Source organism: Artibeus jamaicensis, unplaced genomic scaffold, assembly GCF_021234435.1.
Source record: "Artibeus jamaicensis isolate MK-2021 breed Jamaican fruit bat unplaced genomic scaffold, CSHL_Jam_final contig_851, whole genome shotgun sequence".
Classification (NCBI taxonomy): Eukaryota; Metazoa; Chordata; class Mammalia; order Chiroptera; family Phyllostomidae; genus Artibeus; species Artibeus jamaicensis.
In genome coordinates, this window is record NW_026521986.1 from 18,718,725 (window position 1) to 18,736,013 (window position 17,289).

The window sequence follows — 17,289 nt, forward strand, 5'->3', positions numbered from 1 at the left end:
ATTGATGAAAACCATAAATGCAAAAATTCAAGAACCTTGAAATACTGCATAAGAAATGTGAAGAAAAGTAAATCAAGGCACATTACTTTCAACCAGGGATAACTAAAGCCATAAAGGCCTCCTCAGGGAGGAAAAAAGCATGTTACAATAGAAAAAAGAAAATTATGATAGAACATTTGTCCTTGGAAATAAGTAACAAGACAGTGGAGCACTATTTTTAAAGTACTGAAAGGTGAAAATACTTTCAATCTATAATTCTGTACATAGCAGTGATATCCTTTTAAAATGAAGGCAAAATTGGTACTTGTTCAGACACAAAAAGGATGGAATAACACATAACTAGCAGATCCATAATACAAGAAATGTTCGTGAAAGTCTTTCAAGCAGGACTTCCGCCAAGATGGAGGCGTAGGTGGAAGCACTGCACCTTCTCCCACAACTAAGTTTAAAAACAACAAAGTTTTAGCAACAAACATGCAGCCAAACCACAGAAAATTGAACTACACAGAAGTCTGACAACAACGAACCCTTCAGCCAAACTGGTGAGAGGGGCAGAACCAGGGGCAGAGCCAGCAGCAGAGCAGGGTCAGGCAGGAAATATCCACTGGACTGACCCGGGCGCACAACCCAGGTGTGCCAGCAGCCGTGGGTGGATCCCAGGTGTGGAGAAGCGGGCGGACCCACTAAGGGCTGATCACGGTCACACATTCACACGCAGATAAACCGGTGAAGGACCTAGCAGTGAGATGGACCGCACAGGCCCCATAGGCAGGAAGTGGCAGAGGGAACTGCCATTGTCCCTCTCTGACCCCCGCCCCCGCATACAGCATCACAAACTAGCGACCTGGGTGGCCCCACCCTGCTAAACAACTAAGGCTTCACTCCTCATATGCAACAGGCACAAACAGATCAAAACATGGCTCAAGAACAACTTAGAGCCTCAGAGCCGATAAATCTAAGCGATGAAGAAATAGCTAAACTTTCAGATGCACAGTTCAAAACACTGGTGATCAGGATGCTCATAGAACTGCTTGATTTTAGTCACAAATTAGAGGAACATATGAAAGCTAAACTAATTGAAATGAATGGAAATACACAGGAAACCAATAGTAATGGAAAGGAAACTGGGACTCAAATCAAAGGAGTGGACCAGAAGGAGGAAAAAATGACCAAACAGAAAAAAATGTAGAAACAAGAATTTTAAAAAATGAGGAGAGGCTAAGGAACCTCCAGGACATCTTTAAACGTTCCAACATCCAAATTATAGGGGTACCAGAAGGGGAAGAGGAACACCCATGAGTGGAAAACTTATTTGAACAAATACTAAAGGAGAACTTCCCCAAGCTGGCAAAGGAAATAGACTTCCAGGAAATCCAGGAAGCTCGGAGAGTCCCAAAGAAGTTGGACTCAAGAAGGAACACACCAAGGCACGTCATCATTATATTAACCAAGATTAAAATGAAGGAGAGAATCCTAGAAGCAGCAAGACCTAAGGGGACAGTCACCTACAAAGGAGTTCCCATCAGACTGTCAGCGGATTTCTCAAAACAGACCTTACAGGCAAGAAGGGGCTGGAAAAAAATATTCCAAGTCATGAAATCCAAAGACCTACATCCAAGATTGATCTATCCAGCAAAGCTTTCATTTAGAATGGAAGAGCAGATAAAGTGCTTCTCAGATAAGATCAAATTCAAGAAGTTCATCATCATCAAGCCCTTATTATATGAAATGTTAAAGAGACTTACCTAAAAAAAGAAGATAAAAAAGATGAACAGTGAAAGGACAGCAAGTCCTAAAGGAGAACATAGCCAGGAAAATCTCAGATATTCCATGCAGCAATATTTTCACTGATATGTCCCCTAGAGCAAGATATATAAGGGAAAGAATAAACAAATGGGATCTCATCAAAATAAAAAGCTTCTTCACGGTTAAAGAAAACAGAATTAAAATGAAAAAAGAACCAACCGTATGGGAAAACATATTTGCCAATGATACCTCAGACAAGGGTTTGATCACCAAAATATATAAAGAACTCACAGGACTCTAAGAAGACAAGCAACCCAAATTTTTAAAAAATGGACAAAGGACTTGAACAGACACTTCTCCAAGGAGGACATACAGAGGGCCCAGAGACATGAAAAGATGCTCAGCATCACTAGCCATCAGAGAGCTGCAAATTAAAACCACAATGAGATACCACCTACCACTGTTGAGAATGGCCATCGTAAAACAACAAGCGTTGGAGAGGTTGTAGAGAAAAGGGGACCCTACTGCACTGTTGGTAGGATTGCAGACTGGTTCAGCCACAGTGGAAAACTATGAAATTTCCTCAGAAAACTAAAAATGGAACTGCCTTTTGACCCAGCAATTCCACTGCTAGGATTATATCCTATGAACCCTGAAACACCAATCCAAAAGAACCTATGCACCCCAATGTTCATAGCAGCACAATTTATAATAGGCAAGTTCCAGGCAACCTAAGTGCCCATCAGTAAATGAATGGATCAAAACACTATAGTACATTTACACAATGGAATTCTATGCAGCAGAAAGAAGGAGCTTTTACCCTTTGTGACAGCATGGATGGAACTGGAAAGCATTATTCTAAGTGAAATAATCCAGGCAGTGAAAGACAAATACCACACGATCTCACCTTTAACAGGAACCTCATCAACAAAGCAAACAAGCAACCAAAATATAACTAAAGACACTGAAATTGAGAACAGGTTGACAGTGACCAGAGGGAATAGGGGAGGACATTATAGGGGAAAAGGGTGAAGGGTTCACAGGAACAATTAATTATAAAGGACACATGGACAATAATGTAGGTGGGGTGAAAACAGGGAGGGAGGTGGGAAGGGCTGGAGTGGAGGGGAGGGGGGAGAAAGGCAGAAAACTGTACTTGAACAGTAATAAAAAATGTCTAAAATATTTTTAGAATTTACATGTAATTTTATTTTTCTTTTTTTTTATTTTATTTAGTTATTTTTCAAGTACAGTTTTTTGTCTATTTTTCCCATCCCAGCCTCCCCTGCCCCTTGCTCCCCACCTCCCTCCCATTTCCTCCCCCCCCTTAGTTCTCGTCCCTGTGTCCTTCCTATTTGTTCCTCCAAATCCCTCCCCCTTTTTCCCCTTAGCTTCCCTTCCTTCTCCCCTCTGGTCACTATCCCCTTGTTCTCTATTTCAGTGTCTTTGTTTTTTGGGGTTTTTTTTCTGCTTACTTGTTTGTTTTGTTGTTTAGCTTCCTGTTAAAGGTGAGATCATATGGTATTTGTCTTTCAGCACCTGGCCTATTTCACTCAGCATAATGCTTTCCAGTTCCATCCATGTTGTTGCAAAGGGTAGTAGCTCCTTCTTTCTCTCTGCAGCATAGAATTCCATTGTGTATATGTACCACAATTTTTGGATCCATTCATTTACTGATGGGCACCTAGGTTGCTTCCAACTCTTGGCTATTGTAAATTGTGCTGCTATGAACATTGTGGTGCATAGGTTCTTTGATATTGATGTTTTAGGATTCTTAGGATATAATCCTAGCAGTGGAATTGCTGGGTCAAAAGGCAGGTCGATTTTTATTTTTCTGAGAAAAATCCATACTGTTTTCCATAATGGTTGTACCAGTCTGCACTCCCACCAACAGTGAACTAAGGACCCCGTTTCCCCACAACCCCTCCAACATTTGTTGTTTGTTGCTTTGTTTATGATAGCCATCCTGACTGGTGTAAAGTGGTATCTCATTGTGGTTTTAATTTGCATCTCTCTGATAGCTAATGATATTGAGCATCTCTTCATGTGTCTCTGAATGTTCTGTATGTCCTCCTTGGAGAAGTGTTTGTTCAAGTCCTTTTCCCATTTTCTAATTGGGTTGGGTGTCTTCTTAGAGTGGAGTCGTGTAAGTTCTTTGTATATTTTAGAGATTAAACCTTTGTCTGAGGTATCATTGGCAAATATGTTTTCCCATACAGTTGGTTTTTCTTAATTGTATTTCTTTTTTACTGAAGAATAGTATTCTACTATATGGAAGTACCACTATTTATCCCTTGCCTGATGGAGGAACACTTGAATTGTTTCCAGTTTGGGGCAATTATGAATAAAGCCACTAAAAACATGCAATTCAATGAATTTTGACAGAGTATATATTTACTTATCTCTAATGTAATTAATATATAGAACATTTCCATAGCCCTGGTGAGTTCTCTCCTGTCTTTTTCTAATTATTCTCCCCTAAATGTTATTCTGAGTTTCATCACCACAGTTCTCCTTTCCTGTCCCAGAAACTCATACAAATGGAATCATACAGTATGTGAAAAACTGATGTTCTTTTTACCCCAAGATGAATTAGAAAGCAATTGAAGACTTCTAAGAAGGAAATTGGCATAACCTGATTTATATTTTAAATTATTATCTTTTAACTACTGTGTAAAGAATGATGAGTAGGTGATAGCGCCCCCCTTAACTGTTCTTCTTCTTTCCACCTTTTTTGGGTGGATAGGAAATATGTGGCTCAGTAAAATTCCTGGGCGGACCAGGCTGCAAATCTACACCGCAAAGACGCACTCAGAGTTCCCCCAAGGCGCCGCAACTGTTCCTGCCATTCTCGGTTCTCCCCAGCAGAGGGCTCCCGAGCCTCGTTCCCGAGCCACCTCCCGGAGCCCGCCTGCCCGAGGCACCGGGAGCCGGGCTCCGCCAGTTGACTCCTCGCTGCCATCTCTGCGCTCAAAGCGGTCCGGGTTTGCGCTGAACTTGGGGAACAGTGAGAATCCGATAGGAGTGTTGCGCCCCGGCTTCAGCTGCACCTCGGCCTGGCCTCAGCAGAGGTGCTTTAGGACAGAAGCAGACTGACCCTTGTCTGTCTCTGACGGTCCATTCCGCAGGGACTTTCTCCAGTTAGAGAACGCGTGTGGGAAGGAAGAGGGGATGATCCTGGCTGGCAGTGCTTCTAGGGGTCTACCCACAGGGAAAGGTGGCCCATTGGATGTAGACGCAAGGAAAGGAGGGGCCTTTTGAACTAGGCTTCGGAAAGAACTAATGGGAGGAACATTAGGGGCTGGTTGGTAAGCAGGGTGGGGACAGCCAGGACTGGTGTTAAATGTCAGGGAACAGACGGAGTGGGCTGCGTGGCTTAGGGCTGGGAAAATAAAGCCAACAGGCTTGTTTGCTCGGAGAGTTGCCTAGGGAAACAGAACACTTGAGAGCCTCTTCTGTCCCCTCTCCAGCCTCCTCCTTGGTGCTGAAGTCACAACCCCAAGGAGTCTTCTTCCACCCGTGTCTTTCTCCTGCGGCCCGGGGAACCCGAAACGCAGAGGGCTGAGAATGAGACGATAGTGAAGGATGAAGAAATAGCTTTGGACCCGTGGAACATGAGGCCGATGCCCCTTTTGCAGCTAACGCTGCTTGTAGCCATGCCTAGGGGCTTGGGGGGGAAAGAGTGTCTTTCTCTGCCCTGCGAGTGCCACCAGGAGGACGACTTCAGAGTCACCTGCAAGGATATGGACCACATCCCCAGCCTACCGCCCAGTACGCAGACTCTGTAAGTACTTGGGAGAGGAGAGGGTAGGTCCCGGAGGCCAAGGGCAACTGGAAAAGTGGACCGAAGTACACAAAAAGAACTTGAGAATAGGCCAGAGGGGTCTGTGTGTGTGTGTGCGCGCATGCAATGCATAGAAACTCAATCTCAGAAACTTGGGATTGCTGACACCATGTTACTAACAACACAGAAAAAGGTAACAGAACTTTGGTACAAGATGAAAGTAAGAATTGTTCCTTTTAAAGAGCTATTCTGCATCTTCCCTACTCCTCACCCAGGCTGAATCTTAGTTTTACCTCAGATATGAATAAGATTAATAGCAATTCAAGAGCTGATTTTTTAAATCTTATACTGGGAGATAAACATTGCAAAACCTGTATTTCTCCTCTTAGTCTTTGTAGTGGGAAATCATCTTAGCTGGTCTGCTATTCATCCAATCACTGACAAAATTTAATCAAGGGGTCTTTTTAAAATATACCTTTTGTGCTTTCTATGAAGGTAACTTTGTGTGAGCTGAGTTACTTTCTCAAATGTGACCCATCCACTGACATGGCAGATCCAGAAATTTCCTTTGAGATAGGCCTGGTAGGGGGATAAAGAGATGACATTTTATACGCTGTATTTTTACTGCATATTAAATGCCACCAGAAATTGTCAGGTGATTACTAGCCTTATTGGGGGTGATCACTTCATAAGTTGTATAAATGTCTAATCACTATGTTGTACACTTGGAACTAACATAATATTGTATGTCAACTATAATTTTTAAAAATTATTTTAAAAAGCTACCAAATTAGAAACCATGTTAAATCAGTGTTATATATGTCTGTTCCTTAACAGCCATTTAAATCAATGACCACTGAAAGGATAATTGCAGACAAAACGGGGGGGGGGGCTTTCTTAAGTGATTAAACATAGAAGAGAAACAAAAAATAATTTGTTAGTGGTTGATGTATCTGTGCGGGTATGTATATTTCTATGCTCTGAATTACCTCAGTTTGTCGTCTCTTCTGGATTAATTAGTGCCTTATCTTCCAAATACGGCTTTATTCTCCATGCTCCAAACACAGAATAAAATGTGTTCTTTACTCTTGATTAACCCCCTGCAGCGACTCTTCACAGCCTCGAGGATGAAACTTTTGTACAACTTCCAAGATCCTTCAAGAATTCAGTCTTTCTCTCAACCTCGCGGTTCCTAATCTCTTTGACTTCCCTCTCCCACTTAGCAGCACTTCTGGCACTTTCCTGGAAGTTCTTTGCTCTCACAACTGTGTTTGCCTTTCCTCCCACTTTCCATTGCCCTGTCTTCACCTGCCTAATGCCTACTTCAAGGTGCAGATTAGAGGTCATTGCCTTCAGGAACCGCTCCTGATTTATGCCCCTAGGCTGAATGAGCTCCCCCCAGCCAGCGTTCTGTGCAGGAACCCTACCCTAGTCTTTTCACATGCATAGTGTAGTTTCCTGTAACGTATTCCTTTGCACGCCTGCCCAAGCAGGAGGCGAGCTCTGCTAACACAGAAACGCTGTCATTCAACCCTGGAACTATTGTGACATTAAAAAAAAAAAAAAAAAAAAGCTTAAGTGAACGAATGAACAAACAAGTAAGCTAGTCTCATTATTCACTGTGGAAATAAAGAAGACCAGAGATATCACTTCTTCAGAGACTTCTCCAAAGGTGACATAATTTCACATCACTGAAGAGAAATGAGGCCCTGACAGTGGAAGGGAACTTGGAGGCATCTGGTTAATTCCACTAAATGAGGAGGAGGAAGGGTTACCTGAGAGTAAGAGCAACAGAGTAGGAGTCGGAGTAGGAGTCGGCACACCTGCATGCTCTTCATCCCCCTTCCCTAACTGTGGAATTAGGTCAAGGTCATTTATTTAGGCGAACCCAAGTTTCCCTCTGAGTAAAACAGAGGCATTAGCTAGGTGCTTTCTGATGTTTACAATGCTGCAGAGGGAACCCACTGAGTCACAAAAGCTGGATAAAGACAGTAGCAAGGACAATCTGACCTTGAAAACAGTTGAGGGGGCAATTTTAAAAATGAAGTTATTCTGAGATAAGGAAAATAAAATTCTACAAAAGCATGGGTAAAAATGGTTGCTCATTTAAACAGTGACCACAACCATCTACAACAGTAGCAAAGTGATTTTCAAAACTCTGGGAGGCTGGGGGAGCAAGACTCTCGTTACAGGAAACTGTATGAGATAAGTCCTGCATGTAAAGCTATGTTTTATACTGCACTTCCTACTATTCTCAGCCCTTTACATAAACTCAACCCATCGAGTCCTCCCACAACATAATTGAGTAAATGATTTTGTTTTTCTCATTTTATAAATGAAAAAAACTGAGGAATAACAAAAATGATTCAAATTGCTCAGTGTCTCACAATTTGTAAGTGGTGAGGTCAGGTTTGAAACACCACAGTGCTGCACCCATAAGACACTGCTCTCAGACGACAGTGGGTCTCACCCTGTGGGCTTCTCCCAGTATTGTCAACAGGCTTTGGAGTAAGAAGACTGAAAGGTAAATGATGTCCAACAATTCACAAATAATTTCGGCAGGCTGTTGGCTTAAGAAATATGCAAGAACTCAGGAAACAGGAGGTTAGGAGAAAAGGAAAGGAGGAAAGAAGAAAGAAGAGTAGGAGGGGAGGAGGAAAATACAGACTGTATCTGTGTTATAGGAGTCACTTCCTGCTGCAACAAATCAGATGTTTGTCATTAAAAACTTTTTCAGAGTGGTAACTGCTTTTCTGAATCTACATGCTGCGTTACTGCCTAGCTGATCAATCACCAAATTATTTTGGTGCTGAGATCAATTTGTCCTAAGCCTTGTCTTCTATCCATATATTATGGTCCTGAAAGGTGAGCAGATCATCTCTTTCTGCATCCCCCAGACACCTGCCACATGGTCTGGGGGATGGGTGGGAGGAGCTATCTTCTTTGTGGCTCTCATTGAAACAATGGTTCTGAGTCTTTCTCCCCACCTCCCCCTTTCAGAGGGGCATGATGCCCTCTCATTACAATAGTGGTTCTAACTAGGTTGTAGGTGAGGGGGGAGCTGCTATCTGTACCCCCGCCTGCCTTGCCTCATGGAATATTCTATAATCTTTGATATATAGGCAGTTTGAAAAAATTTACTCCTCTCAGTTGAGACTTACTGATCTAAGGGAACATATTCTATGAAGCAAGAGAATAAAATTTAAATCTGGGTGTATAATTATAGATCATATTATGCCAAAACCAAGGATAGCAAGATTGGCCCATCACTCTTATTCAGAGTGTTGCCATTTTGCTACCTGGGTGCATGATTGGACTGTCCCTTCTCTAAAGGGGAAGGTCAATAGTGTTTGACAGACGTTCTGGATTTGTGTGGATTCTTCCTCAAAGAGCTGCTTTATCACGCCTGTCCTTTCAACCTACCTGCTTTTGGTTTCATGATGGCGACAATCTGTAATCACCACCCCATTCTTTCCACTACCCCAACCCCCGACCCCTGCTGTCTGGGGTCTAGCGCTTCAGTGGAGCAATGGTTTGTTCATCACACACTTGTGTGCCTCAGAAATGTTTCTTAAGGTGTTGTGGCTGTTGTATTTGGGTCCTGGTCTTTACTTTAGCTTTTAGTCATTTGCATGCTACATCTGCGGCTCTAATGGATGGGCTGTCCCAGTGTTTTCTGAGATGAAAACAATCACTTGGTGTCTTCAGGATTTTTGCCATGTCCCACCCATGCAGTTTATCAAAGAGATACCAGTCCAACACGGTGTCCTTGGTGGTATCACAAGGACTAAAAGACAATGGAAAAAAGAATCGCCTTCTCACTGTAGGTAGGATTCAGTGTTACTTAATGCCACGTGGGCATTCCACCTAAAATAATGTCATGTATTTCCAAGTCACACCTGTTCCACATTTCACAATTGTTTTAGTCATAACCTGAGTGATACTTGGTTTTCAACCTCAAGGGAAGCTGTCTGCTTCAGCACCTGCATGCTGCCCAAACACTTTGTGTCTTATAAAGGTGCCTTCCCTTCATGCTTCCAGACTCTCTGTGATTTCTTTTTTAGTGTGTGTGTGTGTGTGTGTCAAGGTTTTTGATGATAACAGAAAACCCAGTCTGTCTATCTTAAGGAGGAAAGAAATGTCTTGAAAGAATAACATGTAACTTACACAGCCATTGTAGAACCAGGCTTTGACAATACTCCAGGGCCCAGGGCAGACGGGAAGCTGGAGCCACAGCCAATGATCTGGTTGAAATAACTGCATAGACAAGACCTCAGCCACAGCCACCAGACATCTATGGTGCTGGGCTCCCAGGTCCACAGCTACCTGAGGATCTGTGCGCTGCCATCAATAATTGCTCAACTCTCCCTGCCTCTTTGAATTGCTAGCTAGAGAGTAATATCCTTTGAGAGCATCTGATTGTCTGGCATGTGTTACCTGCTGTGTCCTAGCTGCTGGGGGTAGAAAGAGGGAGGAGGTCCCCACTCCCACTTTGGGCATCTGTAGTGGCAGATGAAGAACTGGGTCTCTCCAATATTACACACAATGGGGGGAACTGTGCTGAAGAGGGGTTATGTACCCTCAACATTGCTTATCACTTCCTTCGTTCTGCAAATGGTAATTAATCACTGGCTATATGCTAGATTCTGTGCTACACTCTGGATTTGGTGAACGACAACATGTCCCTGTCCTCGGGGATCTTACAGTCTAGCATGGAGGCTGAATATTAATCAAATAATCACATAACATGATTATAATTGTGTGCATATGCTGAGAGTTTACTTGGTGGTAATGGGGTGGGGCACTGACTTAAACTGCTGTTCAGGGAAGGCTTGGGCTACATCATGAAGTGGTAGGAGTTGGGTTTAAGGAGTTTCATGGGGTGGGAGATGGGGGTTGGAGAAGGGTGTGGGGAAGTGATGTTCAGGACACAGAACTGCTCATGTGACGAGCTCTGAAGAATTCCAAACTGAACAGTGAAGGAGTTTGACATATTCACCTGAGATGAAGATATTGAGGGGCAACAAAATGTGTTACTACCTTCTTCATAACACACTGCAGGTCAGGGTGAATTCTGATATCTGTGGGGGCAACTTTTGTGCACAGAAACACTCACTGGGGCTAAGCACCTTTAATGCATACAGTGGGGGGGGGTGCGTGGAAGAAGGCCAGTGAAAAAGGATGCAGTGAGGAGGCGGTGCTGTGTGTGACGCAGGGCCCAGCCCGGCAGTCAGACCAGCTCTGCAGAGGCCATGCCCAGTCCGACCTGTCTCTGTCCCCTCTGTCCACACTGCCTAGTTATTTCACCTGCGTGAACAAGCCCTGGCTATCCTGGAGTCTACCGTCTTTTATCAACTCTGATAAAGTAGTACGCGTAGAAAATACTCGGAATACTTAAAACATATTGTTGAATGAATGACTTTTATCTGGAATTATCAATTATATGAAAAAGGTTTTTTTTCCAATCCAGAGCTGAGAAGTTGTTAACTTGAATTGATCTACTTGATCATTTTAATATTTCCTTGTTGCAGGAAGTATGTGTATTACCCTTCAGACTCAGCTGTATTAACCAGAGGTTCATGGGCTGCCTGGGGTGGGGGGGCATGGTTGTTCCCCTGGGAAGCTGTAATGAAGTGCAGTTTTGTCTACAAGCACATTAGGGCATTGCTGAGAGAATCTATAACCTTCCTCGGATGTTCAGAGGTGTCCTTGGCTCCCACAAAAAGTCAAGAAACTCTGTTTTGAAATACTTTGGCTTTTATTGTTTGACAAGTATATATTTGGTAGTAATTATAAATCAATTTTTTAATTTCTATTTTTTAAAGTTTTTTATTGTTATTCTGTTACCGTTGCCCCAATTTTTCCCCCTTTGCCCTCCTCTGCCCATCCCATCCCCCACTCCCACAAGTCAATTCCCACGCTGTTGTCCAAGGGGTATTCGTATCTGCTCTTTAACTAGTCCCTCTTCCCCGTTTTTATTTCATTACAAAGAACACTAAAACATATTTCTAAAATACATAAAAAATTCCTGACCTTGAAGTGTGGTATTTTTCCCCTGAAATATATTATTACTGTGTTATGCCTCACACTTAGCCCTTCAATAGGGCCTTCCTGCAAAAGTTCACTGAAAGTACTTAAAAACAGGTTTTTGAGAGCCTCTTGCCTCTTGTCTACTTTAAATCCTTTATACTGACTCTGTTTCCATTTTTACTGATGCTAGGTGGTATGCTTAATTACTATATTTGCCTTTCATTTCTACAATTAAAACATAATTGAAGAAGATTTTAAGTATGAGGAAAATGGTACCATTTGTTCAAGGTTACAGATGGGATTTTTCAAGGATTGCATTTAGATATGCTTGGCTTAATTTTTATTGAATCCTCAAGAACATTTAGAGTATTCCAGAAATTTTCAAAACATTTTTTTTTCCTAAAATGACAAAGCTGGCATTTGTGATTTTTAAAGCATCTTATAAATGTTGTTTTCTTACATGTAGTAACATGTAAATATGCCCTGGATTTTTCTGCTGCAGCCTTATTTATAATATTTGACCATCAGAATATTCCAGAAACTCAAATGTTTCATCATTTTAACTAAACCTTCCACACCCTTCCTGCACCTGGAAAGAGTTCCCTATGTCCCAATTTTTCTCTCAAAAACACAATCTCTGTATTTATGATACATGAAGCCTTTGGCTTACATCTTGTAGCCATTAGCTTAATTTTACCCACACCCGAGTGTTACCTTAATTACTCAACTCCAGAAAGGGGACTGAAATTGTCTCTTCTTATTGCCAGCTACTGTCACTGCGTATTTTGTTATTTCAATCTCTTGTGACCAGGGAAACAAGAAGGCTAAGTGTGGGGGAAGGATGTGTACATGAGAGGGCATAAATGAGGGGCTGTCCTATGATAGAGTCCTTGGTGGGTTTTATGACTCAACTATTTCTTTCTCAACAACCTTTTCAGCTATTTCTGGGTACACGGCCATGGTCCAAAGATTGGAGATGATCAGAAATCTTACCTCTAGACAGGTAGCAATTCATTGTCATTAATCTGTCTTCCTTTCTACTATTCTTCTTTCTTTTTTTCAATAAAATATTTATCTACCACCTGTTATATGCAGGTGCTATTCTAGGCATTGGAGATACATAATAAATGACCTCATTGATCCCACATTCTAGCAGGCGGAGATAGCCCCCCAGTAAACACATAGAATGTCAGATGGGGATAAGTATGATGAACAAAAAGTAAGGCAGAGGGAGGAAGAAGGAATGATGCAAGTTGCATTTTAAATGGTCAGGGAAGGCCTTCCTGAGAAGGCGACTCTTGAATATCAATGTTGGGAGAGAAAATTTTGAATAAATGCAAAGGCCCAGACTCCGGAGTGTATGGGAGGGAAGTGCATAGTGTGTTCAAGAAGTAATAAGGAGAGAAGTGTGGCTGAAACAGAGGGGCCTTGGCTGCAGTAGATAAGATCAGAGCAGTTCTAGGACAGATCATGCGGTACTTTGCAGATCATTATAAGGCATTCAATATGTGTATATTCTAAATGAGATAAGAAACTATTAAGGATTTTGGGGCCCCCAAAAAAGGTCCGTGATCCGATTTACATTTTACTGGAATCATGCCGCACGTGGCCTTGGTGCCTGGCTTGTTTTACTTAGCATAGCATTTCCACGTTGCATCCATGCTGCAGGAAAAGAAAGAGTGTGGGCAATCAGACAAGGAGCCCAAAGGGAAAACCGCAGTAAACAAACCAAGCTCTGTGTGCTTTCAGGACTTTGCAGTCAGGCTCCTTTCTAACACACCAGCGTAGAGAGCAGCCTTACACCTTAGATATGATCATCTGAACCCAGCAATGCCCATACTCATTCTCAGAGGCACAGAGCCATGAAATCACTTTCCCGTGTCAAAGGTTCTCAGAGTCCAGGGTCTGTGAGGAACAGTGCTCCTAGCCAGCTGGCTGAGGAACACCATGCACTTATCCCCTCTGGATCCCATGGCAATTTTAGTCAACACTTCTGGAAAAGAGGTGACTTAATAGCACTGCTTAGTGTAGCCGCTATTCATTAACTCTTTTACCCTTTAAAGAGCCAATACTTATGCAAAGGGCTTTGCTGTGCTATAGGGAAGGTGCAGAACTCAAACAATATCCTATTTATAATGGTTTCTTATAATAAGATTGGCTTCTATATCTTACTTTTTTCCTCCATTAAAAATTTAACCAATATGGCAATAAAGAAAATCTGCTAAGAATTTTTTCAAAAAGCTTACATGAGAATAGTAAATTCTTTTTCCGCTTATGTTTACCGGTGCTTACTTCTCAGCTATTTCTTTCCAACCCACTCTGGGCTTGGGGGTTGGGGCAGATGTGTGTTTAAAGTCTAGCTCTCTAGCAACTGGCTGTGTGAGAGACTGTATTTCTGCAATTCACAGGATGAATAAACCAGTAAGATCTGCTATACCCACATCATGGAGTGGTTATGAGGTACATGTGAAATAATGCTAGTAGCACATATGTGAAATACCTGGTAAACCAGAATAAAGCCTTGACCACAGGTGAACTGTTATCACTAATGCAGTAGTGGGTCTGAGACCTCTGAGCTCTGTCTCGATTTAACCCTCAGCATGGGCATTACATCTATTTAGAGAGGGAAATTTTCATGCAGGTGTGAGACTTAAGGGCTATGCAACTTTGTTACGAAAAGCAAACACTTGTCCAGTATGCAAAGGGGACAGTTTAAAGATTTAGACAGTTTCTTATCTTCTTCCAGAGATAGTCATCTCTAGGGAGTTACTGTTAGTAGGGTAAAGTGACTGAAATTCTAACTGGGATATCTCTGTCCCAACAGGGGTTCATAAATCTGTAACAAGGATTCATCTATTCTGTGTCAGATTTTGGCTGAAAATCCCATTGGTAGTTTTAAACTCTCCAGATGCCCCTATTTAACGCTTGGCTGGCCTTCCTGTGCAGCATAACCACGTTGCCATTTCACAACCTCCCTCTATCCCCAAGATACAAAACAACAAATCCTGAAACTCAGAAATGTGCTCTATGAAGCATGAAAGGACCTGTTAAGGCTCTGATTCAGTTCTGTGTGACAACAGATGTTCTGCCATACTTATTACAGAAAGTATGTCTCTCATGACCAAGGAAAGTAGGGTGCCTTGGGGGTGCTATGCTTCCTTTTTATAGTGTATCCAGTATCTTCATTTTCAATAGCAACAAAGTAGGGTGGGGAAATATCTTGGATAAAACTCTGTCAACTAAAAGTCACAGTGAAGGGTAGAGAATGGACATTCCCCACACAATAAGGAAATTATTGGATGACTATGTAGAAGGACTATCTATATGGGAAGAGTGGGAAATAGAAATGGAGATCCAAAGTCAGGAGACCTTGCAGAGGTCACGAACATTTTAGCGAGGCACTTTTCATCTCTGTGCCTCGTCTTTTATAACTACAGTTAAATGAAAACTACAGGATGGCTCTGCCCTACTTCCAAGAACTGTTGGGAAAACCAAGGACATGATTGTTCAAGAGCACAGGGGACTCTTCATTATTCAGGGCCTCTCTTTCTCATTCAGCAGAGTAAAAGTACAGAGAGCTACGCTTTCATCACATATTTTGGAGAACACACATTTATACTATAGGGATTTTGAGAGCATTAGACTATAAACACAAACAAAAAAAAAACTAAATTCTGAATTTAAAAGCATCTACATCCATCCTTTGTTCCCATGCTGTACTCCTGTAGCAATGCAAGAAGGCATTGCTACGCCTCCTGGTCTCCTAAACCTACCTTGACTTTTCCCCCTCTCTCTTCTTTCCCAGATCATTTCCACTGTTATCTAGACACAGTAAAGGCTCCTTCTGCTAAAAAAAAAAAAAAAAAAAAATCCTTCCATAGTTCTCACATCTTATAGGCTTATAGTTCATCTACCACTCCCACTTCCCTGTCTGTTTCCTTCCTTCACAGTTAAACATTCATAGAGTTTTCTCAAGTTGCTCTCTTGCTGTTCTTACTTCCCATTCATTCTTTTTTTTTACATTTGAAAAGTGTGAGTTTTATTGTATGTAAATTATATCCTAAAAAACATAATCTAATATAGTATTCACTCTTTAGCTCAGTGCAGTCTGGCTTCTACCCCTGTTACTCAACTGAAGAAGCTCTTGCCAAAGTCACTAATGACATTTGTTGCAAAATCCAGTGGACATTTTTAGGTCTTTTCCTAGATTGAACCTTTGGTAGATCTTGCTGGTGATGATCGCTTCCCTTCGTCTCCTCCACATCACACACCTTGATTGCCAGGTCCCTCAGACTGGGTCTCTGATCAGCACAGAGGGTAGGGCTGCTGCTGCACAGTGAGGGCAGATAGTGAGACACTGAGCCAGGTAGGTGCTCACCTCCATATCAGCCACAGCCCAGCACTTGCTCTGTGTAGACTGATTTTTCCATACACATTTTGCAAATAGCTCATCCAGGATTTCAGTGGGTCTGTGTTCCTGAGGAGAAATTTAGAAGAGAGGTCAAGGGAATGGACTTCAGCCCCTGTTGCTACAATTGGTCTCAGGACCACAATTAATACTTACCATCTCTATTGTCCACCGTCTATTCTAAATTCCCCTGACACTCAGCTTTCCCCTCTGCTGGCTTTGATGGCTTATCTGATTTGATCTAAGATCTCATTCCTGAGGGGTCTGAGCCTGTGGTAACCATACTCTTCTCAGGCTAGTGCTGCTGGACTTGTCCATTTTCATCACAATTGAGCAAGTACTATGATATATGGCCAAGTGGATTCATGAATTCCACACATATTCCTCCCACTGTCATTGTACAACAACTGGCTTGCTTCTTCCGGCTGATCGGGTCAGTTACTCTGATCCTTATGTCTCTGGACATAAGGAGTCCAAAATGTCCAGGTAGCAGTCATTGCTTGTAGTTCTCTGCAGAGCCTAGAACTGTAGAGATGAAAAACACAGAATCACTCAGTAGGTCATTCATTAGCTATAATGGCAACTGAGGCCACTCCTGCTTCTGCCCCTTGGTTCCCAGACCCATATACTCTTCCTAGCAGGATACAATATCCAAATAGTTTTTAATTCAGTATATAACCTGCATGATGATACCTTATCATGGCAGAAGTATTGCCCGTAAGTTGGCTCTTCAGGTGTGCTTTTGGCAGGCTCTTTTATTGCTCTGTAGAATCAATTGCTTTATATGACCAGTGGATCCATGACCATGGCTCACCTTCCTATATCCTTCCCTGTGAAGTAAGGCTCATGGTAGGATGCTCTGTTATATGAGGTTATGTGTCTAGATCAGACATTTTGAAATCTCCCAGATAGTGGCATTGTCTGAGTCTCCAGAATCAGGAAAGGTAGACAGCTGCCAAGAATAAAACTATGACAATAAAACACTGGCTGTTGCAGGAAGAAAGGGCTCAAAGTGGTCATCTTGCCATGAAGTGGCCATACGGTTGGACTTTCACTGATAGTAGTAGCCATATCAGCCTTGATAAGTGGAAATCCATAATACTGACATATAATGTCCACTCTGTTAATGTTCCAATCATGCTAATTTCGGGGCAGTCAATGACCAAGGGCAGTTATTGTCATCTGATCAAGCCATTTGGTCTCAGCTGTTCAGTGCTTCTCTGGTGGCTACTTTCTGGTGGTCATTAATATATAATACAAAGTTCCTCAGATTTCATACCACTCTCATATTTTCATCCACATGCATCTAGTACAGACTTTT

General features: G+C 42.2%; 1 protein-coding gene across 2 annotated transcripts in view; it reads left to right on the plus strand.

Moving 5' to 3' along the window:
* The first annotated feature begins 4,745 nt into the window (after nucleotides 1–4,745).
* The window catches only part of TSHR (thyroid stimulating hormone receptor), a 92,551-nt gene continuing 80,007 nt past the window's right edge, over nucleotides 4,746–17,289 (plus strand). The window contains exons 1-2 of one of the 2 annotated variants that reach the window (XM_053673201.1): nucleotides 4,746–4,817; nucleotides 5,217–5,530. In XM_053673201.1, the coding sequence (XP_053529176.1) occupies nucleotides 5,361–5,530 (170 nt within the window). In that variant the 5' untranslated portion in view covers nucleotides 4,746–4,817; nucleotides 5,217–5,360. The other variant, XM_037154809.2, reaches the window with a different exon arrangement.